Source organism: Eulemur rufifrons, chromosome 7, assembly GCF_041146395.1.
Source record: "Eulemur rufifrons isolate Redbay chromosome 7, OSU_ERuf_1, whole genome shotgun sequence".
Classification (NCBI taxonomy): Eukaryota; Metazoa; Chordata; class Mammalia; order Primates; family Lemuridae; genus Eulemur; species Eulemur rufifrons.
The window spans coordinates 238,311,280-238,338,192 of NC_090989.1; the positions used below are offsets into that span (position 1 = coordinate 238,311,280).

General features: G+C 33.8%; 1 protein-coding gene across 3 annotated transcripts in view; it reads left to right on the plus strand.

Moving 5' to 3' along the window:
• The window catches only part of CNTLN (centlein), a 286,589-nt gene that overhangs the window by 42,664 nt on the left and 217,012 nt on the right, over positions 1-26,913 (plus strand). For all 3 annotated transcript variants that reach the window (XM_069474222.1, XM_069474223.1, XM_069474224.1), the window contains exons 3-5: positions 7,972-8,056; positions 23,377-23,511; positions 24,128-24,307. In XM_069474222.1, the coding sequence (XP_069330323.1) occupies positions 7,972-8,056; positions 23,377-23,511; positions 24,128-24,307 (400 nt within the window). The remainder of the gene's footprint in view (positions 1-7,971; positions 8,057-23,376; positions 23,512-24,127; positions 24,308-26,913) is intronic.

Consider the following 26,913-nt stretch of genomic DNA (forward strand, 5'->3'; position numbering starts at 1 on the left):
AGTATTATGCAGCTTGCATGTGTGCATATCTGCATATCAGAGCACAAAATATTGACATGATAATTGCAGTCAAGCCTGAGTGAACAGTGGCCTTTGGGAATTCAGCTGGTGTTGTACCAACTGGATGGCTGCTCAGGACACAGTTTGAAATGCAAGGTGCAAGCTAGCACTTTATTCAGCACAGGCAGGCATCATTTAAAAATCCTTGGGGGCAACCCTGGTGATGTGCAGATGTTAAAACAGTCTGTTCTGAAGTGCTGATATTTTTGAACACTGTAAGAGACTTCTAGATTTTGGGTGAAAAATATTTGCACAGTTACTAACTAAATACTTATGCTTTCCCAGCTCTTTTATGCTGTTTAACATATATGTTGAGTACATACAGTAATAGCTGGACAAGTAGTTAAAAGAGAAGAAATACAGAAAAATCAGGAAATAGTGATGTAATTTCTACTATAAAATAGAAAAAAAGTTTTGTTTTGAGTTTTAGCTTTGTATATTTACAGATGGTGTTAAATGAATAAGAGTATCTAATATTATTTAGAAATATATTAAATCTAAACAGTTATGTTTATGTCCTATTAAATTATTGCTTATTTGTTTAAGTAGTTCATTAACATACCATAATTTATAGATTCAGATTCAAATGTTGTAGCCTGATTCTATTCTGTGTTCTAGTCTGGACCTACCTGATTGAACAGGGGAAAAAAAATCATTTTTCGTGTGTGAGGCTGACTCCTCCAAGCACAAGTTTTGGTTTTCAGATATAGCTTTAAATATTTATTTTATATTAAAGATAAAATATAATAGTTCTAAATTCTGGATTATATAATAAAAACTAAATTAGGTATAAAAGCAAAATAGATATATTAAGTATGTTTGAACCTTTAAGATAACTTCATACCAAAGTTTTTATATGTATTAGGATCTGTCGAATTTTTTTTTATTCTGGGTATTAGAGGTTTTTTTAAAAATAGTTATTTTTACTGTGGAGTAAAATATGTAAGATATTTTTGTAACTTCTTTTTCAAGTTTTATTATTAGTGTATTATTTATAGATACCATTCTGGTAATTCATTGTGCATATTCAAAATAGGAAAATATAGTTACAAAATTGTTTATGATTCAAAGGATAAATAATTTGATGATGGTATAATTCTCATTTCTCTAAACTTTCATTTTTTACTAATCTGTCTTAGAATCTAAATGTTTAGAAGAAATTGGGAATGTGTTTAAATTGAAAGCCATTAGTATGTATAAAATCTACATTTTCATAGATTCTGTATTCAAATGAAAGAAAATGTTAGTCCAACTAACTTTATTTTGTGCATTATTATCTATTAATTAAGAATAATCAACTTCAGTAAATTTTGCTTTTTTCTTTGTTTTCAAATTTAGACCAATATTACTACCTCATTTATAGTTAAATGTTTCTTTTAGACTCTAATATTTCATTTTGACATCTCATTAAAAATGGGCTCAAACCCAGAAATTATGATCCCGTTGTATTGCATAATATGACATAATCTATAACATGATAAAATTTTGTTTCTTAATGATTTAAAATAACTTCTCAGATTTTGAGTTTAGAAAAACGACAAAAAGTTAGCATGGTAATTCATGTGGCTAACTGTAGCAATGTTAAATGTTTAAATGGGTGGTACTCTTGGGAAAAGTGATTGGAGCTTTAAACTTGTACAGATTTGACAGCCTCTCTTCACTTCATTTTTCATCCTAAAGAAGTGTGCAAATATTCTGAGCTCACATCATTATTGCACATCAGTGGTTCTAATTAGCTAAACAGGAGTTTGTCTCAGTCATTGATCATCATCAACTTCTTGACAGTATCTCTTTTTTTTTAGGAACCTTTTTTGTAAATGCACAGAATCTGTATTAATTGAATTGACCAAAAAGGTTCGTGATGTTTTAAATTTGAAAGAATTTTTTTGCCTTATTTTTTTAAGTAAAAATATTGCATTCCTGTTGTAGCATTGTTTTCTCTTGGGAGCATTTTCCTTTTATGAAAATGTTAGACATCCCATACCACCAGGAGGAGCTGCTGGACAAATGTCCATATAAATTTGGAGTTGTGATTATTTTTTAATTTCAAAATTATAGTTGTCAGTTTTGTAGTTTTTTGTTATAAAATATATCATTGAAGTATATTTTTGAGGTTTATATTCTATATGACACTTCATATTTATGACCTTTTTTGTGGTATTATATCACTTAGATTAATCTATTAAGAAATGTGTCCATTATTATTATTTCAATGACTCTCAGGTTTTAGTGCACATCAGAATTGCTTGAGGCCTTGTACTTAGTACTTTTGGCTGCTGTAACAGAATACCATAAACAGGGTGGCTTAAACAACAGACATTTATTTCTCACAGTTTTGGAGGCTTGGAAGTACAAAATTAAGGTGCCAGCCGATTTGGTTCCTGTTGAGAGCTTTCTTGCAAATGGCTGCTTTCTTCATTTATCCTCAAATGGCAGAGAGAGAGAGATTGTCTCTTTACTGTCTCTTCTTATAAGGGTTCTTCTCCCACTCATGAAGGCTCTGTCCTCATGACCTAATTGCCTCCCAAAGACCCTACCTCCAAATACCATCATATTGCCTGTTAGGGTTTCAACATACGAATTTTGGGGCAACCACAAACATGATGTTACTACTCTGCCAACCTACGCTATGAGAACAACTAGATAGTTTGTGAGTGTGTGTATGTACTTGTGTCATAGGACATAATCACCCTAGTATCAAGCTCATTTGGAACCTGTCATAATGCATTGTTTTGGGTAATAATGCTTTTGTTTGGGTTTTATGGCATATAGTCTAGTTTTACTGGTGTCATTTAAAAGGACCACTAGAATTTATTTTGACGCTAGTTGGAAATCTTAGACACATTCATGTTATATCCAGAAAGGAACTTACAGAGGGAATTTCTGACTGGAATAAATGCATTGCCTTTCTTGACCTGCGTGTTTATCCCTGGGTAAACATATCATGCCCGGCCTTTTGGGATTTGGCCATTTTTCCTGACATATATACCTTTAATGGATTTAGTTACATTCCTTATTTTATTATGGTAAGTTAAAAATTAAAGTGATAATCTGAGATTATATATTAGTGACAAATGATAGGCAAAATATATATATTTTTTAACATCAGTGGTTTTATAAATCAATAAAAACACTAAAATATAAAATGGCAGATACATTGGTAGGTAGTGGCAAAACAGAAAATAAAAGGGGCAGACATTCATCAATTTCTGAAAGTTTGTTAAATTTTGCTGTTAGTAAAAGAAACAAAAGAAGGCCCATTTGAAGACAGTGGATTGTGATGATGCATTAAATGTGTATGTTATTAATACATGGTAAATAGAAATTAAAATAATAAAGCAGGATAAAGTACAAATAGTAAAAAAAAAAAAAAGTAGTCACAATACATATGTACAAAATTTCCAACATGGTTTTTTCTAACTCTCCACCTACCATGTGCCGACATTCAGAGGGCTAAACATGGCTAGTGAAAAACCTGAATAAAACCATGATGACACTGGTTTTATAAAAATTTATGACCACTAACTTCAGGTGGGCCTTAGTACTACTATATGGTAGTCATCCTACTTTTTCCTGCCCCATTTACTATCCCAGTATCCTAGAATACTTTATATTTCCTCTCTCCTCAACTTCCAACACTTCTTTTTACATTCCCACTTTCGGTTGATGGATACCCTTGCTTCCTATACCACTGAGAAAATAGAAACTCTTAGAAGAAAGCTTTTACTCCTTCTCATAACCATATCTATTAACATATCTGAATCTGTACTCATATTCCCTCTTTTTATTTCTTCGTAAGAACTGTTTATACTCCCACCCAAGGCCAAACTATGTGTACATGAAAGCCTCAAGGACTCAAGGATGTCACTCTGCAATTCTCCCTTCTCTTTCTACATCATCAGTATCTCTTATGGTCCTGGATGATTCCTATCAACATACACACATGCTATTTTATCCTTATCTTAAAAAAATCTCTTTTGATCTCATATTTCCCTTGAACTACTATGCCATTTCTGTTCCTTTTTACAGCAAAATTCCTCTGAAGAGTAGTTTTCACTATCTCTATTTTTTTTCTTCTCTCTTGAACTCACTCCAGTTAGGCTTTCATACTCACCATTCTCCTAAAACAGTTCTTGTCAAGACATCTCACCAGTGACTAATATTGCTAAATCCAGCAGTCAGTTCTCAGTCTTTATCTTCTTTAATGTTTTTGCAGCATTTGTCACAGTTGATCAGCCTTTCTTCTATAAATACTTTATTCATTTATCTTTCTTGATTCTCTTCTTACTTTACTGGCTTATCCTTTTAGTATCATGTCCTGTTTTTTTTTTTTTTTCATCTTACTAACCTATAAATGTTGGAGTCCTGTAGGACTCAATCAGACTTCTTTATCCAAAATCACTCCCAAGGTGATCCCATCTATTCTTAAGGTCTTAGATATACAGTAGTCCCCCTTATCTGCAGGAGATATGTTCCAGGACCCCCAGTGGATGCCTGAAACCATGGATACCACCAAACCCTATGTACAGTAACAGGTGGGTAGTGTTTTTGCCTATGCAGTGGCAGGTGGGTAGTGTTTACAGCATGAATACACTGGACAATGGGATGATTCATGTAGTGGGCAGGCCAGAGCTGGATGGCTCGATGTTTCTTCACACACTCAAAGTGGTGCTACAATTTAAAGCTTATGGATTGTTTACTTATAAAATTTTCCATTTAATATTTTTAGACCACAGTTGACTATTAGTAACTGAAACCATGGAAAGTGAAACTGAGGGTAAGGGGGAACTCTTATATTTGTATGATTCTTACAGTTGTATCTCCAGCCTTAACTTCTTTTCTGATTCCAGACTTGTTTATCCAACTGCCTACTCCTTTTGGATATTGATTAGACATCTAAAACTTAACATGTCCAAATTCAAAATCTTAGTGTCCACCAATTTCCTTCTCCATATTTCAGATAATGTCTACTCCATCCTTCCAGTTGTTTAGTCAAAAAAGCCTTGGAGACATTCTTGACTTCACTCTCTTTTACATCTCATGTCTAATGCATCAAGAAATCCTGTTAGCTCTATCTTCAAAATATCCAGAATTTTTTATCACTTCTCAATACTACTGCATCTACCTATCTTGTCCAATTCATCTTTATTTTTCATCTGGGCTATTTCAGTCACTTCCTAATTGGTCTTTTTTGGTTTTACCCTTGATCCTAAGGTCTGTCCTTAATCTTTTTTTTTTTTTTTTTTTTTTTTAATTGTTTTCTTTTAGAATCAGAAGGCCCAAAGATACTCCGGGGCTGAGCCCTGTGCCAGGCTGTGTGCTTGGGGAGAGAAGTCACAGGAAGAAGCAAGCCCCTTAATGGAACTTAACCCTCAACCCAGCAGCAGCAGGGGGTGTGGAGGATCCCAGGGAGGGAGCCTGGGAATAGGGTGGGCTAAGTCCCCACACTGTGCAGTGGGGGAACAGGGAGGTCTCTCTCAGCCCCCTGAGGTGGGCCTGGGGTCCTGGGGGGCCTCTGGGAGTTCCTGAGGCTCTTGTGGTTCTGAAATGTCCAGTGATGCCCAAGGCTGACTGTGGACCAAGGATTTACAGGGTCAAGAATTTGCTGTGGGGCCAGGGGTAGGTTGGGGGGGTGGGGCAGATCAGGTACTTGATGTTCCAGAGGCTTGGGGCCGAGGGCACCTTGTTTCAGGATCTCAGTCCTTATGCCCCTCAGCCAGTATGATACTCTAAAATAATGTTATTTCTCTGCTCAGAACTATCCTTTGCCTTCCCATTTCACTTCAGATCCAAATTTCACAGGGGATAGAAGACCATATATTATTATTATTTAATTAATTAATTTTATTTATTTTGAGACAAGTTCTTGCTCAGTTGCCCTGGCTAGAGTGCAGTGACATCATCATAGCTCACTGCAACCTCCAACTCCTGAGCTCAAGCAATCCTCCTGCCTCAGCCTCCTGAGTAGCTAAGACTGAAGACCGTATATTATTTGTTCCCCAATGACCTCTCTGTCCTTACCTACCATTCCCTTTACTATAATATACTCACTTCTTTACTGTTCTTTGAACATACCACCTATGTTCTTGCCTTATTTTCTTTGCACTTGCTTCTAATCCCATAGGTTGGAAAACTCTTCCCTGAGATCTGCATGACTCTCTTTTCCTTCTTTTAGATCTCTCCTCATATATTACCTTTAAGGAGAGTTGTTTGTTAACTAGCCTATGTAAAATAGCAACAGCCTTCATTTCACTCTCAAATTCTCCAAGACTGGGCATCCTTTTCTTCATTACCCTAATTTATTGTCCTTATTATACTTATAACTATTTGACATACTGTGTATTTACTAATGTGCTATTTATTTTCAGTATCTCTGAACTAAAATGTTAATTCCATGAAGGCAGCCACTTGGTTTATTTTGTTCTATGGAGTATCCCTAGTCCAATGCCTATCATGTATTATGTGCTTCTTTCAAACTGAGGACTTTAATTCTAAAACATTCTCGCAATTACCTCTTAAAGTATAACTTTATTTTTATCCCACTTTACTACTTCTGGAACATTTCAGGCATGTGTTAAGAGTTTCCCAGTGAAACATACATGCTTCAACTGTGTTTTCATGTTTTCAGTCTCATAATTTTTCTATGCAGTATTCTAGATGAATCCCTCTTCACTATCGTTCATTTCACTAATTCTTATTTTGTGTCTAGTTTTAAGCCTAGATCATTTAATTGTTTTTTGCTTCATTGATTATAATTTTTATTTTTGAGAGTTTTAATTGATTTTTCATGTCCACCTGTTATTGTTTTATTTCTTGTTTTTGTTTTTAATAGTAGTTATTCTTTTGGATATTTAAGGACCCTTAACTTATTTTAAAGCTTTTCTCAGTGTGTTCTCTTATTTTCGTTTGAACTAGAGGATTGCATCTTCTGACTTGAACTAGTGTGTCAGTGTACGTGGGCTCATGTGTTTTGGAATATTTTACTTGTGGTCGGTCACATCTTGAGAGGGAAAGTTGCTGTTGTATCCATTTGTGCCTTCTAAGGCCCTTTGCTGAATTTTACTTTCTTAAGTGAGGATTCTTTCCTTATTTCTTACCTGTACATTCTGTGATTCTTGGGTGATTTAGGTACATACTCCTATTTGTTTTACCTATTTTAAAGTTTTTTAAAAATATAAATCGGTGTCTAATAAATTTCTCCTTATTTATGATGTAAATTGACCAGTAATAGACTGACTATATAATATCTTAAGACCTTTGTTTTTTTCCTTTCCCTTCATTTTCCTTTTTAAAGCTGCATTTGTTTAGTTTTAGAAGATAGTCATTATTTCCAAGTAGTATGATTTTCTGTTTCCCAGAGAAATATGCTTTGATTGTTCAACTACCATTTAGTATAGTTAGTAGTATTCTCAGAGACTAGAAATGTATAGGAAGGTGTCAGAAATCCAACAATTGTAGTGTTGTGGGATCTTGATTATTAGTAAATCTCTGCCTCACTCTCTTTTGAGACTCTTACTTAAAAATGGTAATATTTTATCCTTTATATAATTGTGTATATAAAATGTTTAAGTTAACTGGAACATATTTCCTAATTTTTAATTATTTTCAAATTGATGACATTATAGTTATTGCAGTCAAGGTTAAACTATGTTTTATGTGGTTTTTAAAATCATTTATCTACATCTGGAAACCAAACTCTTCTTTTGATATGAAGTTGTCTTAGTTGTCAGCAGTTGTAAGTTGCTATCACTTGCCATATGGTTTCTGATTAATTCTGAAAGAGCTGTCAACCCAAGATGATTTTATTTTCGGTATTTTAAAGTGGTATTCATTATTAGGATGTGAAAATTTAAACTATTAGCTACCAATTATGACTAATAAATTCTCAATGTATATATTTTTTGTATCTAGAGAAAAACAGAAATCTGAAGCTAAAGACAGAAAAGTTCTAGAAATCCTGCAAGTCAAGGATGCTAAAATACAAGAATTGGAACAGGTTGGTGTTATAATAAAAAATATTAAAAATTATTATATTTGCCTTGCGTATTAGGTCTTTAAAATTAATTTCAATTAGTTTTGCAATAATGTTAAGAATTGTCAGGGTGATTCTGTTAAAGCATTATTATTTTGAAATCACTATAGTCAGATTATTCTTCATTATTATATTTTGCTTGTAGTCTATTGTTTTCTGAAGGAGTTAATAGCCTATGATATTTATACATTAAAACTCTTTAAGTAATGTTATAATTTTATAATAGTGTCTAGCTCTTATTCATTGTTTGTTGAATTTTGCCTTTATTAGCAATTATTCATTTCTGAAACTTGTAAATTTTTAGATGATTTTATTTATAGAAAAATAACTGAGGTGATTCTATTTACACTTTTAAAAACCTGTATTTTTGAATTAGTAAAATCCTATCTTTTACATATAAATAATAAATTCTATAATTACAGATAATTGTGTATATAATTATATAAATATGTGTAATATGTACAATTTTGTGTGATTGTATAATCAGTGTATTTTTTTTTTTTTTTGAGACAGAGTCTCACTCTGTTGCCCAGGCTAGAGTGAGTGCCATGGCGTCAGTCTAGCTCACAGCAACCTCAAACTCCTGGGCTTAAGCGATCCTACTGCCTCAGCCTCCTGAGTAGCTGGGACTACAGGCATGCACCACCATGCCCGGCTAATTTTTTGTATATATATATTTTAGTTGTCCATATAATTTCTTTCTATTTTTAGTAGAGACGGGGTCTCACTCTTGCTCAGGCTGGTCTCGAACTCCTGACCTCGAGCGATCCACCCGCCTCGGCCTCCCAGAGTGCTAGGATTACAGGCGTGAGCCACCGCGCCCGGCCTAATCAGTGTATTATCACTGCAAAAATGCATATGGTTGGTACTTCTAGGAACCATTTTAAAGATACAAATACCACCAAAATAGAAGTGGCTTGTATCATGTAATATTTAAATTCGTTTTCTACCCAATTGCTCGTTATGGACTAAATTAACTACAATTTTTCTGTTTAAATGGAGGTACGTTTTTGGCAACTATACTCTTCTGACTTTTGAATCTGCTTTTCTTTCTAACCTATTAAAATGTCATGAGAACTTTGATCTAATAGTTATTACTATAAAGCTGTTTTATTAGAGGACTAAAAGTTCCATTCCCTACATCCACATAAATTCTTTCTAAAATGGAATGTAGATTCCAATATGAGATATCAGTTTGAAATTTATACCTTCTCCAAAGTTGTGTTTTTCTTATAGACAATGTTATAATTGGTACTATAATGATAAAATTTTAAGAATAACATTTTAGTCAGCTTATTCCAGAAAGAAACAGTTGTATTTGCCACCTGAGTATCAAACAATATCAAAATGCTTTATAAAATAGGGAAATATTGTCATGTGCCTTGTGTATTAATTGGGCTAGGCTAAGCTGCCTAATACATACAACCTTATGACCCAGGAGTGGCAAACATCATTTGCATTCACATTTCGTAGGAAAAAACTTGGCTACTCCAAGATTCAGGGGATTTGAAGAAATTTAGATCCAGGCTGAGCAGTCTCTTTCTTAGTTAACAACTGTGTTCTATGAAGGAGAATGGGATTTGGCACTCTTTTTTATAGCCTTTGGCATTAAGTTTGCACTGCTTTTAGTGAATGCTCTTCACTTTACCAGTTCTGGATAGCTAAAACATACCATTTTTAAAAAATGTTGGCTTTTGTAAATGACAATGTATTTTCCCCTTTTCTTTGCTAAATTCTTTTTCTGTTCTGCTTCCTTGGGTAGAGATTATTTTATTATTTATCCTTTTGAGCAGACTTACATAGCTTATATATAAAATAATAAATTCCCATATGAGAAATTATTTGTTTTTAGCTGCCCCCCCCCCCAGTTTCTTAGCTTAAATCATGTACATTTTTTGTGCAATGTTTATAACTTTCTGTGAGGTATACTTTCAGTTAGGTTCAACAAAATACTGTATTAAATGTATATATTGTCCCGTGATGGTGTTGTGGAAAAATTCAGTTACTTATCTTGCCTTTAATGATTTTTAATCCCTTTGAGGATTAAGATAAGGATAAAAGGAAGGTGCAAATAACCATGTTCTCCTATAGTAGTTTATAGGCTTTATGAGGGTGGGGCCTATTTCTCTCTCATTGATCCTTTTATACCCAGCACCTAATGTTTGCATTGCCTGGCTCATAACATGCTGATTGAATAGTGTTGGATGTATGATTGAAATAGAATTAAAACAATATATTATGGTGCCATGAGAGAGTCACAAGCAAAATGCTGCAAAGATTCAAAGGAAGGAGAGATTAAATTCAGTGAAAAGATCTTGCCATTTCAAATGGATTTCAATAGGAAAAGATTGTTGGAGGATTTGCCCAAGGTAAATAGTAGGAAAAATGCATGAAGATAGCAGTGTAGGATATATTTGGGTAATATTGAAATTTATAGTTTGTTTCATAGATAATATATAAGACTATAGGCTGAAATAAAAATAATTTTATGTTGGATGATCTGTTAGGAGGATATTTTATAGTCTAAGTACTGACATGGACCTGAGTTACTAGGTTTGCAGGAACTAAAGGTATATAAATGGAACCATAAATACTTGACAGTGATTTGAAAATGACTCTTAGGTTTTCAGTCCGGAGAAACCAGGAGAACAGTGGCATTATCAGGAAAGAGGTTATTTTCAGAAAGTACAGCTTTTGAGGGTAAGGTTTTGAGCTCTTTTAGATAGTTTGTATTTTAGTTACTAATGGGAATTCCATTTAGAGATTTTTAACAAACTGTTGGAAGCATACATCTGACACGTGGGAGGGAGTTTTAACCTTCAGATGTAGATATTTAATGTTATAGTTAGAGGGAAGACTTTAAACAGTGAGAAATTTGAAAAAAGGATATTTGCTGATATTGTTAATGGGTGAGAAGGACAAATTTTAGTAAAAGAGATGAAAAAACTGTTTAAGGAAGTAAGGAGAGAGAAGTACAGTGCAATATCTCATGAATGAGAAAGGAGAGTTTCAAGAATCAAAAGGTTGTCATTATAAATGCTACAAAAATGTGATTTTTGAAAAGGACATTAAATTCAGCAGTCATGAAGTTTTAAAATGACTTTTAGAAAGTAATACAAAGGGGATGGCATATGAAATTTTAAGAGATCACTGAATTCTGACAAAATAATGAAAAGGAATGAAGAAAGGTGTCATTATCTGGAGGGTACGCAGAGAAGTTGACTGATTTATCTTAAGTTACTGGCTCATGTGATTGTGATCTAGCACGTCCAAATTCTGCAGGGCAGGCCTGCCGAATGGTGACCCCAGGAAAGAGCTGATGTTGCAGTACAAGTCCTAAGGCAATCTGGAGGTAGAATTCCTTCCTCCTCTGGGAATCATAGGTTTTTCTTAAGACCTTCAACTGATTGGGTGAGGCCAGCTTACATTATGGAGGGTAATTTGCTTTACTCAAAGTCTACTAATTTAAATGTTAATCACATCTAAAGAATACCTTCACAATAACATCTAGGCTGGTAGTTGATAAAAAATTGAGTGCTGTGGGTACCATGGCCCAGCCAAGTTGACACATAAAACTAACCAAATGGTTAAAAAGAACTGAAATAAATAGGGCTTTAGTGCAAGGTTTTACGTTTATGTAGCTAGGGGTTAGGCTGTATTTGCTGTTTGCTGTAAGATTGTATATGTTAGAAATTAAAGTTTCCTCTGGTGTCCTTGTTTTTTATTTGAGTTTTTCTGGAGACTTCTTAAGTATTCTTGAGATGCACAATTCTTTCAGTTTTCTTAAAAAGATAAACCTTAGACAAATTAAATTTATTGGAGTTTAATTGGGCAGAATAAAGAGATTCATGAATCAGGTAGCACTCAGGACCAAAAGCTATGCTGTGCTCCACGATGTGGGCAGGGAATATGTGTAGCCAGAAAATGTAAGTGACATACAGAATGCCCTGATTGGTTATAGTTCAGCATTTGCCTTATTTGGACATGTTACGGCAGTTTGCATCCTATGATTAGCTGAAAGTTAGGCTGCTGTGATTGGCCAAGACTTGGCTATCTGTTACAAAAATATACTCTTAAGTTACAGTTTGTTTACATAATAAGTTAGGTTACAATTTGCTACATATTTTTACATTTTATACAACATACGTACAAAATTTCATATTACTACAATTTATTACATACATACAAATTAAATTTTTTAACAATTCCCCTTTTTGGTCAGCCTTTCAATTTTGAGAGATTGACCAAAACCTTGGGCCCTGACATCACTTTCTGTCACCGTCAAATGGACTTGTTTGGTCTAAGGGTGACATTTACAATTCACAGTGCCAAATTAGTTGGATGATTCTTTATGTTTTCTTCATTTTTTTTTGTAACTTCTAGCCATAGTAAGTCCATTTTGATATACAAAGGATGGCTGTATGTGAACATTAAAGACCCTTGAGGGAATATAACACATCAGGGAGACCATTATGATAGCTTTCAGGAGGATAATGCCAAGAAACTGAAGTACACTTTTTAATAGGAGTCTCCATCAACTGAACTAATCAAAATCAAACAATTCAAAGTTCAGGCAATAAAGATAGTTCAACAGTAGTTGATTCTTATTGGTCATAGTCTTTGTTTTAGGTGTGGTGGTGATTAAGAACCATAGTTTACTGTAAAGTGGCCTGAGGTAAGGAAGTATTTACTTTTGTAGTTAGCCTGGTAGCACAAGTCATACTAATGAGGAGACCCACTAAAGGAAACAAAGATCAGAAACCATGGAATAGCTGAGCTTGCCGTCCACCCTTTAGGATGTCTGCTAACCAGCTGTTAGCTGCTCACATAAACATATCATGTGTTCCTTTTACCTGAGAAATTTCCTTGATTTCCTCTTTTTCTGTAGTCCCTTTATAGCATGCTGTAAATGTACATAACTGCATTTAGTGGGAAGAACCTTCCTGGATTTAATTCAGTGACATCATACAAGCAGCTACTCAGATCCACATAGGTAGTCCCCAGGTCTTGAGTATGCAGTACCTGGAAGCACCATGTACATTTTACAGGCATAAATCACACAGGTTTTCTGTATTTGATATTATTGGTATTAGGTTATCAATTAGAAAGGTCAGGGTGCTGTTTCCAGTTAAGTGTAGGAAGGCAAGTAGCAGTGATGTTTAGAATATCAAGGATAACTTTCTAGTCTTCCTTGGGGTTTCAGGGTGACTCGCATTGGGAACATGGAGAGGCACTGACATTAGTGAAATTGTTTGCTGATTTAGGGGCATTAGTCCACAAACCCAACAATTGCTGTGGTTTCTTTCTAGAGCATAAGCCTTTGCTGACGCCATCCACAAATTATAGACCCATGGATTTTCCTGTAACGAAAGGAAAGGGATTAAGACAGCATGGCATAGGGAACAAATAAGACTTTCATGGTGGCAGAGAAGTCTTCATCTGCGATTTTGGGAAAGCCATCCATGTCTAGGATGTTGTCTGTGTCTGGGGAAATCTTCCCTGTCAGCTTTATCTCAGGATCACCAACAGTTTCATGAGACTGGGGTGGCTGTTTTGAATTGAAAGAGGTGGATCCAAGACTTGAAGCCCTGAAGTTTTGCTGCAGAGAACTTAATATGGTCTTTTCCAGTAGAGTTTATAGGCAATCTTCCTCTGGTGTCATTTCCAAAAGACCCAATCACTGTGTTCTAGATTGTGAAAGGCCTGGTTGTCATCAGTATTGGGTCATGAAGGACTTTAACCTGATGAAAATATTCTTTGACTTAATGCATTAAAGCCTTGCATTATTAAGTCAGGTAAGAGTTTATAAGAGTGGGAGATACATGAGGTTCCATTATTAGGGGCATAAGACTTCCAGTAACTGTTTCATAAGGGACCAATCTGTGTTTTCTGGTGGGAGTGAATCTGATTGCCATCAATTGGTAATACCTTTGACTAAGACAGTCCAATCAATTCAGTTAGCTTTGCTTAATGCCATTGTGTTTGCAATACCTTATTTAATTGTTTTACAACTTGTCCAGTGAAATGAGTACCTACTGTTGTTGGAGATTTCTCCAGGAATGCCCCATAAGTGAAACATATTTTCTAACAACCTTTTAGCTACAGTTATAGTATTGGTTTTCCTGCATGGGAAAGCTTCTGTACAACCAGAAAACATGTACTGAAGTTAGCCGTTGAATGAAATCTATCTGTAAGTGTTCAAGTGACTCAGTGGGTACCAGAAATATATCACTTGAGGTTTTATTGTCTTACCAGAATTATGGGTTTGACAAAACAAACATTGATTATTAACCATTTTAGAAATTTTTTTAGAACAATGGCCTCACCAATATTTTTTCCTAATTTGGATCATTTTATTTCTTCCATGATAACTCATGGAGTGTAGAGCTTTTATAATAATAACAGAAACTTTAAAGACTCAGCAAGGACCAGGTGGCCATCAGGGCTCTCCATGAGTCCACACTTAACATTGGACTTAACATCCTCTTAAATATCAGTTTTGTTTCTCCAATTCAGGTGCATATCATTGTTTTTTAAATAGGTTATCACAGGTAATTTGACTTGGATCAATCTTACAGAATTTATTCAAATTACGAATCTTAACAATTTCAGTACAGACTGACTTGGTGTGAAAACCTGCCAAATAATTTCCTTAGTATTTAATTAATTCTTGTCTGCTTGATGTTGGGTTAGAAGTACTATGAACCAGTTAGTTTCTTATTAGAGTTCTGGGAATTCTTACCCAGCCCAATGGTATGATCTTAATGTTATCAGAAACTTGTACTTGTCAGAGTCCTTTCCATGAATCTCCTTGAAGATGGAACACTTTAGTCTTATAGTTGCTCAGGAAAGTACCAGAATAAACAATGATCTGTCTGTGAATGACAAGATTTAGGACACGGTTAAAGATGTGATGAGAGAGTTCATTACAATAATGATATTGTTGACAAGGAAATTCAGTTATTTCTGTTGCATACGACATTTTAAGATGATAACTAGATTTATGATGGATAGGATTATATCAGGACTATTCAATGTCTATAAATTTCATACAGTTTTTGAAACAAAATTTAATAACATCCATGCAAATAGAACTCCAAGAGGGTTTAGCATTACCTATTATTTGACAATGCTTCCCATATAATTTAATATATCCAATAAGCCCAATTAGCTTAATATCTCTTTTTATTAATATAAGGCTAGGTAGCCTTTTGAGATATTCCAGGGGCCCATCTGAGAAATCCTAAAGTTAATTTGAGGTCAAGAAAAAGACTTAATTTAGAATTTGCTTTTATGAAATTTGTCAGAAATATCAAGGTTTAAAATACTTGATCAAAATAGGATCACAGATCATTGTGAACAATAGTCATTCACTTAAAGTGGCAATTAAAAGATTTCAAAGGCAAATCAGAAAGTTACATAGTTGTATTAATAGAAAAAAACAGGCTCTTGTAATAGAAAGGACTGTTTTCTTAAGTGACCAAAAACCTAATAAAGACAACATGAAGCACAGTAAATTATCTTGGTAAAACATAGATCTTTGTTTACTAGTCCAGTTACTCAAAAGGTAAAGAAAACTTTTCACGATTTTCTATTAAGAGCAGACCAGTACTCCAAGAAAACCTATTGTTTTAACAGAGAGGACCAAATTCTAGTTCTTCTACTTTAGGACAAAAGTTACTCTTTTTCCTTTAAGAAAACAAAACATCCTCATATTTTATAGCTTTTCCTTACTAAAATCACATCTTCCTTGTATACTGGCATATAGAACCATTTCCCTTATTATTTCTAGTACTTTTAGTTACATATGTTAATTAGAATTCTTAACCCTGGTGTCCTTAATTTCCAGTGACATCTAGGAAGCAAGCAAAGGTGAACTATCACACCAGCAATCTGTAGATTAGCAAATATATGATTCATAATTTCTAAAAGCATGTGCTGTCTCATAGTACAATTTGTCAATGTGGTATAGAACATGTTTACTAACAGTCCCAAATAACTTTAGTCTCTTTGTCATAAGAAACTGTAGAGGAGACAAAATTCCATCCCTATTTTCTTAGGTTTTTTTTTTTTGACTAGGCCTGAGAATTAAATTTTTGTTTGTACAGATTTCCTTTAGTCTCCTCTTTCCATTTTCGATAAGAATGTTAACTGGTATAGGAAGGACATCTTTAATGGGAATTTTATCTCACATCTACTTAACACACTTATTTTTAACAATAATGCTTGGTTTGCTTATAAAGATGAGATGTTAAACAGCTACTCTTCATCTTAAGTTATTTTTTCTTGCTAACATATTTTGTAATATAGAGATAATATAAACTTATTTTACCAGTAAACATAGGCAGGAGAACTTGTGTATCTGTATTATATTTAATACTGAAAATTCTGAAAACATGCTTGTTTTGATCAAGCTAACAATATTCTCATTTTATATATATATATTACCCAAGTCATATGAACTTGAAAAGAACTTGGGTTTGTTCTTATTTTTCTGAAAGAATTTATATAAGCACTTATTTTTCTTAAAGTCAATTAAATAGAGCTCTTTTATAATTCAATTTGGCAGTATCATAAAGAGGTAGAAAAATATCATACCTACAGACATATATAGACAGAAACAGATCTTATAGCTTTTATTTTCAAATTTTAGCCTTGTGCCAGGTACAGTAGTATAAGCTCACTAGTTTATTAAACAATATCTATGTCCAAATTTTTTTTTTTTGCCAATGGAATAAGATTTCATGCCCAGAAAGCCAAAGCTTCTGACTAATATTTGTGTAAAATAATTTTAAGATTTTTTTAATTTGCCTTCTGTAAGGAACCTTTTAAAGAGGCATTGTTAGATTCATTTAATCTTTTAGATGCCTCTGCCTACCAATTAAAAAATGGATCTCATTGCTTTTGTGGTGTTTTGGATCCTTTCTTTTCTAATGCACTTCACAAGTGAACAATTTTATCTATATTAAAACTTACCCACTATGGCCACTGTAATTCTAAGTTGTCCTTAGTAAGGTTAACCCATTTTCCCAAAAATATACAGGTTCTGGGCCCATAATTTTTGTATATAAAATTAACCAATGTCCCAGAAAGTTGAGTCCCAGATTCCTTAGATTTAGAGGAATCCATTTTCAAAAGGTACTACCTGAAACCTCTGACTGGCTCCAATCCAGTTACTTACTAGATCCAATTCAATTCTTGACCCACTCCTCAAATAATGTTGGAGAGCTCAGAACGAATTTTTGGAGTTTGGAATGCAAGAGAGAACTCACCCATGACCTCCAGTTGCTACCAGAGATCAGTGGGCACAATGGGCTCTGGAGAGTACCTTGTGCTTGGGCACTCAGCGCTTGTTGAAGTCACTGGAGTTCTACTTCAGGTCCCACTTCTCATGCCAGTTTGTTAAAAAGAAAATCTTAGACAAATTAAATTTAATAGACCTTAGCTGAGCAGAATAAAAAGATTCATGAACCAGGTAGCCCGTGGGACCAAAAGTGGTTCGGAGAGCTCTGCACCACAATGTGGGCAGGGAATATTTATAGTCAGAAAAATGTAAATAACATACAGAAATACCCTGATTGGTTACAATTCATTCTTTGCCTTAATTGGGCATGTTTTGGCAATTTGCAAGCTGTGATTGGCTGACCACTCAGCTGCTATGATTGGCTGAACACTGAGCTGCTATGATTGGCTGAGACATTGCTACTTGTTATAAGAATGTACTTTAAAGTTAGGTTGCAGTTATTTACATATTGAGTTAGGTTACAGTTTGCTACATGTGGAGGCAGCTTGAGGCCAAATTTAAATTAACAGTTGTATTATACTTTTATTATACAGGATCCCTATTGATGTGGTGGTGAGATGTAGGAGGAGGAGGGGAGGCATTCTATAGCGTCATGACTAGGTCCTAGTCTTTTGATGTGCTTGTGCTGCTGGATTGTGACCTTCACAAGTGCTTCTCAGTTTTGTTTTGTTTTACCCTTAGGAGAGATAGGAAGGCTAGAGGGTACTGGAGTTGGGCCTTTTCTTCCCCAGGGTGGTTAGGCTTTGGCAAAACCCCATTAAGGCTGTACTATGTTAAAGTAGTTTCTCTTGGTGGCAGACCTTGTTAAGAAGAAAAGAATACTCTGAGTGTATTTTAAAATGGCTACTTTTCCCCTTCCTCTGGTGGAAAGGAAGGAATTATTCCAGTATTCTTCAGTCTTCCCTGTGCAGCAGTACCCCAGCCTTTTTGGCACCAGGAACCGGTTTCATAGAAGGCAATTTTTCCAAGGGGGTGTCCCCGCTGCGGAGCTCAGACTGTGATGGGAGAGATGGGGAGCCGCTGTAAATACAGATGAAGCTTTGCTTCCTAGCCTGCCTCTCACCTCCTCTGTGCCCTTTGGTTCCTAAGTTTCATGGAAGACAATTTTTCCTCATGGAGGTGGGGCACCATCAAGGTGGAGCTCTGTGGTCAGGTCCCTAACCAGACCAGTACTGGCCTGCATCCCGCGGACTGGGGACAGCAGCTACAGCATGACAGGGCAACTGTAGGTGAATCTCATTAAAATGTATCCCCCTGCCCAAGATTGAGCCCTTCTTGAGTAACTCTCAAAATTGTCCATACTGATCATCTAGTAATTCATTAATTACAGAGGTTTTTCTACCCTAGTATTGATTTCTGTGAAGATTTTTGCTCCTGAGTTTCTGCTATGGTTAAGTTGTTATTCTCTAGATCCACCTGTCTCTTAATTTGGGGGGCATTTGTTTGTCTGATGATCTCAGCTCTCTGATGGATCTAAGAAGAGTTGTTGATTTTCAGTTCAGTTTTTTTCTTGTGTGAATAGAAGAGATGCCTTTCAGGTTCCTTACATGCTGGAACTTGCTGAACTGGAAACCCGAAGTCCTTCCATCGAGGTTTTTTTTGGTTTGTTTCTCTGAGTAATATTAAATAGCTCTTATTTAATACTTATAGCTATGTAATAGGGTAACAATTGGAATGGTAATTCCTTTAGCTTATTTAAATCTTCACTGTGCATCTAGTCAAATTACTAGAAAGTTACATACATACATGCATAGTATTTTTTTTTTTTAGCTGGTTGCAGAAAAACTTTCATAGAAGTGCAATCTAATAATTAGTGTAAAGAATTGCCATACACCTTTTTTTGGGTAAGACTACACTTTAGCTTTCTCACCGTTAGTTATAAAATAATGTAATACAGCTTTCTTCTATTATTGTTCTTGAAAACATGAGTTCTGATAACTTAGTATATTGCATGTAATTAAATGATGATTGTTCTTTAACATTATAACCCTTTTGTCTTTCCTTCTAGGAAGCTCGTAAGTAATTTTTGGCTCTCCAATTGCAATTAGTTCTCTTATCCTTTCTCCATTTATCATTATTTTAGTTATTGTGGCTTCATTACTGCTTTATTTTTTGTTAAAACTTTCATGTCCATTTTGACAGTAGGTCAGTATAGATAATAAATTAATTATGCTCAAGTATTGCCTGGTAGTGTTTAGGTCTTATACTGCCACGCCGTTTTTCCCCCCCAGCTTCATACTTACTGTTATTCTCTTCTTTCTTTATAGAGTTCTCTTGACCGTGATTTGAATTATTCATTTCATGGCTTATCCATAATAAATTATTTGTTCCAGACATACTTTCTCTTGTCACCCCTTATGCTTTATGGTTCCTGTGAGTTCTCTTTGCTATTTTAGTATCAACTGAAGCCAAATCATTAAGAATGTACTGTACTCCATTCAAAAGGTTTCTTGAAAAAGAATCATAAAGCTTAATTTTAAAATGAACTTTAACTGTATATGCCTGTGCTTTCATTATTTAAAGAAGATTATTGAGGGTATATTTCATTAGGAAAATAAGTTGAATTGTATAAACTTTTACAAATTTTTGAAAGTTTAATTTCTCAGTCCTCTTCTGTTGTGAGTATATCTTTGTCTTATTATTTTAATGATTGCAAAATATGATATAAAACTATATTATGCAATATAATTTCAAACTGATTATCAAAATATGATAGTTTTAGTCAACTAATTTATCTTATTATGCATTTTTTATTTACAAATTAGGTCTGTGTTTTTCCTTGTGAATTACTAAGTTCACTCAAATGCCAAAATTTAAAGTATTAAATAAATCTCATGAAAGGGCTTGCTACTGGTGTCATTTATATTGTTAGTGTCTGTTATGTTTAGCACACTTTAATGGGAAAAACTCTAAAACTTAAGTCAGTTGGTCAGTGTTCTCTCCTTGCTAGAGTATAAATAATATTCAGAATAAACAAGGGATGCTCAAGTTTTATCATTTCTCCTCTCAAAGGTTAGGCTTATAAATATTTTATAAACAATCTTAATGCTTACATCACTTTATCATTCAGCATCAATCATATCTGTAAGCATTTACTAACATAGTTTGGGAGACAATATGAGTATATATAGAGATAATTAGCAAAACTAGTTCATATGTTATGTGTCAAATGTATAATACAGAAACTACAAAACTTTAGAAATGGCAAGAATTACAAAATACTAGAATAGTTGGGGAAGCTTCATGGAGGAAGTAGAAGTTGAATCTTGAAAGAGGGTAAGACTTAGGTAAGAGTAGAAAAATGGACTATGAATTGTGGATGGGCCATTTTTATGCATCTATTTCATATTTGATTGACATCAGATACATTTTGATATGGCCTAATCATTAAAACAGGAAATAAAATTAAAAACTACAGTGAGGTACCATTTATACCTACTGTATTTATAAAAAATTCCCAAGCCTGAGTGTTAAGTGTTGATGGGGATGTAGAGTGATGTGAACTCGTCAAGTGCTTATAGTCTATGACTTAGCAATTTCACCTCTAAGTATATCTAATCTAGAGACTTGTTTTTCAAACTTTTATTACTATGATCCCTACACTGAAAGAAGTACATTTTATTTCATGATGAAATATACACACACACACGAAGTATTAAATACAATAAAAATTTCATATAATAATAGCTATCCATAAGGTATAATTAAGGTAAACATCAACTATACTAAATGTTTATACTAAATGTGAATTTAATAATATTAAAATAAAATAAAAGTCCCAAATTAAGCACAAAAAATTTAGGAAATATTTATGAAGTATGTCTGCTTATTTCATAAGTTTATTCTTATGGGCATAGTTTTTTGCTAAGAATCTGTGCACCTCACTTTGATATTTTCTGTAATGTTTTACTCCGTTTAAAAAATTGCTGATTGTGGTAACTAAATTGATTTAATGACCCATTACTAGATTGCAAACTGTAGATTAAAAAATACTGCTTCGGAGAAATTCTTGCTCATGTATATCTGGAGACATGCTTAAGAGTGTTCATAGCAGCATTGTTTGTATACCCCTTTCCCTCACATGGGAGATAGCTGAAATACAAACCGATGAGACATAAATATAGCATATTTGTATAATCAAATAATACTATACATCAAGGTAATTGAACTACAGCTACATTCATTCTTATAGATAAATTTGGGAACATATATTGAGCAAAAATACCAAGCTACATAATATGTATAGTTTGATTTAATGTATAAGTTCAAAAATAAAGCTAAGCTGTACAGTATGTTGAATAGGGGTGTGTGTGTGTGTGTGTGTGTGTGTGTGTAAAGAAAAACAAGAAAAGAATCAGAAGAGTTGGAGTGAGTTAGTTATAATGAGAGTGGGCTTGTTATAAAAGCAAGTTCAGCCCCCTCTTACTCTCTCACTGGCTTTTCTGCTTAATCTTGCCCTTCTGCCATGGGATGACACAGCATGAAGGTCCTTGCCAGATGTCAGCAGCATACTCTTGAACTTCCCAAGCCTCCAGAACTGTGAGCCAAAGAAACTATTGTTTATGAAAAAAAAAAAAAAAAAAAAAGAATCAGAGTTTCAGGATAGTGGTTACCCTTGGAGGGAATGGGAGGTGAGGGGACATTCAGGAAATTGCAAAGATAATGATAAAGTTGTGTTTCTTGGCTGAATGGTGGTGGGTACAGGGCTGCTCCTTTTATTCTTTTTCTTTCTTCTTTACTTACTTATCACAGATTATTTTTGTAAGTATTTAGTATCTAAAATATTTTAAAGTAGAATATAAATAAATTAACACCACAGCTTCAAAAAAGTAGAATGTAGGGGATAGTCTCAGTTTATTCCTAAAACTCAATCCACTTTTCATCCTGTCCCTGAATCTTACCGTGATTTTCACTTTATCTTGAAGTCTTTTGGAGAGAGTTTGGTAGGGAGTAAATATGGGAGTACAAAATAAAATGATATTTTGAGATCAGCCTCAGTGATAGATCAGAGATGGAATAAAGGTCTACTGCACATATTACTTTTAAAAAGTGTGTTTCTATCTTGATGTGTCAGACAGATGGTGCTATTGAATCTGACTTGCAATAATGTCAGGCCAAATAGTACATACTTAATAAATATTAGTTGAAAGAATGGCTGAGTTGACAAAAGTTGAAGAAGTTTAGGAAAGAGATAGTATCATGATATGGATTTCAGTCTGAGCATGTTAGCTTGAAGTAGCAGCAGATAATCCAAGTGGAGGTATCATATAGAAAGCCGGAAATGTGAGAGTGGTGATTGCAAAAGTCAGGGCTAGATTAAGAATTGGATAGCCTTTTAGACAGAGATAAGACTGGAAGCCAAGAGAGGAGGGTAAATTTTTTGAGAGAAAAAGCTACAAAGAGAAAAAGAGGGAAACTTAAGGATGAGTCATGGGTACATTTACCAATTAGGTTTCATTTAGGTATCTTTGGCAGTTGAGAAGAATATTCAGTTAAAAATAGTGTCAGTCTTAATATTCTGAATATTTTAGTACCAAAGCAAACTTGCCATTTTTTATTTTTAAAAATGATGTATGCCTTCACAAAATCAGTGTTACTTTTCAAAAAATTTTATAACAAATGACATTCAAATAAGAGAATAATTTTTATTTTAAGCTATAAATGCATTTTCTTTAATTAGAATATTTTATAAAATCTTGTTTTTGTTCTTTACATACCTAAATTCTGAAAGTTTGCTTTCTGAGTGTAGCTTAATATTCAGTGTCCGGTTTTTTGTGTGTTCATCATAAATGGGCACCATACTTGTACATTTTAGTTGAAAATTCGTGAACATGTCACAGGAAATGAGAATTAGGATTATGGACATTATTACGAAAGCTAGTTAATCCTAACATTAGCAATCATAATCTAAAACCTTTAAAATAAAAATAATTTTTTCTTAAAAATAAAAGCTCACCAATAATTTAAATTTTTTCCACAGAGAGAATCAGTACTAAAACGGGAAATAAATGACCTTGTAAAACGGAAGATTGCAGTAGATGAAGAAAATGCTTTCTTAAGGAACGAATTCAGTGACTTGGAGAAGAAATTTAAAGATAAAAGTCAAGAAGTTAAGGTGTGTTGACTTGTACATAGTTTTGTAGGACTGTTGCTTTGAAGTCCTGCTTTAAGCTTTGTCAGCCTTTGTGGCACAGGAAGTGACAGGCTTGGAGGAAAAATTGCCTTAGGCTCTGCTGTACCATACAGTTTTTCACATGCAGAAACTCTGATAAAGATGCTTTAAAGCTAGAACTCCAAGCTTTATAACTTTCAGATAAATAGTTAATGATGGAAATGGAGCTAAGAAAGTAGGAGTGTGAATATGTGGCTTCTTGTAATTAGATTCTGATGGGACTGGCATTATTAATTGATAAAACCCAGGTCTGGGAGGATATGTCTGTGTGGGTCTCAAAAATAGCTGGGGACAGCATCAAAGGCAGCTTGATCAATTAATGGGCTCTTTGCAAATGTGTACTCATCAAAGCTGTCATCCAGTGAAAAAATATGACCCATCCACCTGCATGAAAAGAGGCCAATAAAAGTACACAGGTGACCTTGGCTATCAAATATAGAAGAAGCTGCTGTGAGGGTAAAACTGCATGGTTTATATTTGCTGATTAGTTCTCACTTTTTTGTTTTTGTTTTTTTTTTTTGTTTGTTTGTTTATTGGCCCTTGTGGTACTATTCTACAGGACACTAAGGAGTGTGTTCAGAATAAAGAAGAACAAAACAGACTAGTTATAAAAAATCTGGAGGAGGAAAATGAGAAATTAAGTACCCGCTGCACTGACCTGCTAAATGACCTGGAGAAACTGAGGAAGCAGGAAGCACATTGGAGAAAAGAAAAATATAGCACTGATGCAAAAATAAAGGTATACAACAAGAATGGAATCCACGCTACTATTTTGGATCTAACTTCTTATAGGAAGTTTAATACATGTTATTTTCTTTAAATAACAAGTTATATATTCAGATCCACCAGTGGGGACTAGCATTAATTTATATTCTTTCACTTAAGACCCACAGCTTTTTAAAAATTGATGTTGCAAAGCAGGAAACTGACTTCAAATAGTTATCCTAAAATGTAATCATTAAAAAATAAAGGCTATTGCATTTTGAAATAAAATGTATTTTGAAAAAACATATTTAGAATCATGGGTTTTTACTTTTTTCAATTAAGGTTTAAATTTATAATTATAGCTAGAATTCATTGCAATATAATATTGACTTTATTTTCTAGATCCTTTAAAAAATAAAGTATAAAAAAACACTAAACAGTTAAAAATACTCATACAGTTCTAAGATGGTGCTTTCTTTAGCTTTAAAGGCCCTCATTCATAATAAAATTTTATTTTTATAGAAGATAAAAGTTATAACCAATCTTTATAATATTCTTACATTCTCTTTTTTAAGACTAAACGAAGCAGTGGGTTCTTATGTCCTTTTTGATCAACATTTTTCAAAATAATACTTTTTTGTGGCATTCTCTTTGTCTTGAGAAGGTTTTTGCTCATTTCTTTTCTTATCACACTTAGGTTCTTTTTACCATATATTTTGTTGAAAAGGCCAGAAACAAATTTTAGTGCTAGTAAATAGGTATATGCACATAAAAAGAAAAAATATATATATAATTCATGTGTATATATAGCTATTCAACAAATATAAACAGTTGGCCCTTCATATCCACAGGTTCTGCATTGGTGGAGTCAGCCAAATGTGGGTCAAAAGTATTTGGAAAAAAACAATAAAAAATAACAATACAACAATAAAAATTAATACTAACAAAAATATAGTATAACAACTACTTACATTGTGTTAGGTACTATAAGTAATCTAGAGATGGTTTAAAGTATATGGGAGGATGTGTGTAGGTTCTATGCAAATATTATACTGTGCCATTTCTATAAGGGACTTGAGCATCTGTAGATTTTGGTATCTGTAGGGGCTCCTGGAACCAATCCTCCCTGAATGACTGTAGTATATATGGATGTGTGTGTGAATGTGTGCATGAATTTCTAAGTTAGAGGAGAAAGATTTGTCTTTCTGATTGTGTAAATCAATCCATTGGAGATATTTGAGGAAATTCTTAAATCTATTAGTGCACAATCAGGGAATGACTGAACCTGAGCCATTAAGAGAATTGAATTCTGGTGCATTTGTTTTCTTAATTTTTATATCAGTTTCTGCTTCCCTTTACATCCTTTAAACAATTTGGGAGTGTGATAAGGGTAAGTGGTACTTGTATTAATTCACATTTACATGATTAGTTGGTGATAATTTTTATTTCCTTATTTATGTCATTCAAATAATCAGTTCTGTGATTTGCTGTGACTTTTAATTCTGTGACTTTTTTCTATTGAGGTGTTTGTCTTTTTCTTATTGATTTGTAAGCATTCTTTATTTATTTTGCATACTAATGCTTTGTTATATATATTACAAACATACCTTCTGTTTTATGAAACTTGAGTAAGGTGAATTGAACTTTCAAAAGTTTGTGAATTATAGAGTCAATTTTATTATATTTTCTTCTTAATGTTTTTGCTTTAGGAGTTTTATATGATAAAGTTTTCTCTGCCCCAAAGTTTTTAGTCATTTTTGGGTATGATGTTCCACATCATTTACTCAATAGTTTATTGACTTGTGATGCAATCTCTCTCACATCTCCAAATTTCCTTGTGTGAATGGGTTTGTTTCCTATTATTTTGATGGTTTTAGATATTGTAGTTATAAAATTTGACTCAATGTTTTGTAGGGAAGTCTACCTTTATCTTTTTTTTCCTTTTATTTTTGAGACACGATCTTGCTCTATTGCCCAGGCTGTAGTGCAGTGCTATAGTCATAGCTCACTGCAGCCTCAAACTTCTGGACTCCAGTGATCCTTCCACCCCACCCTCCTGAGTAGCTAGAAGTACAGGTGCGTACCACCATGCCTGTCTGAATTTTTAATTTTTTTTTTTTTTTTTTTTTGTGGAGACAAGGTCTCATTTTGTTGCCTAAGCTGGTCTTGAACTCCTGGCCTCAAGTGATTCTCCCACCTCAACCTCCCAAAGTGCTGGGATTACAGGCATTGGTCACTGTACCTGGCTGGAAGTCTAGCTTTTTATTTTCTTTGTTAGTCATAAGCCGTGTGTATATATATATATATATGTGTGTGTGTGTGTGTGTGTGTGTGTGTCCTTGATTAGATTATAATACTAAGAATCATTTTTATTAGTGTTAGTGAAAATGTCAAAAAGCAGATTGGAACCACACTTAATTTATGAATTAATTTTGAGAGAATTGTGATCCTACCATCCATGAATGTATAGTAAGAATTTGTAACTTCTTCTAAAATGGCATTGCCCACTTCTATTAGATTTATTCCTAGCTATTAATATTATTGTAAATAACATTGTATTATAGTAATATATTTTCTATTATATTTTAAAATTGATTATTTCTGAAATACAGGACTGTTATTGATTTCTTTTGAGCTTTT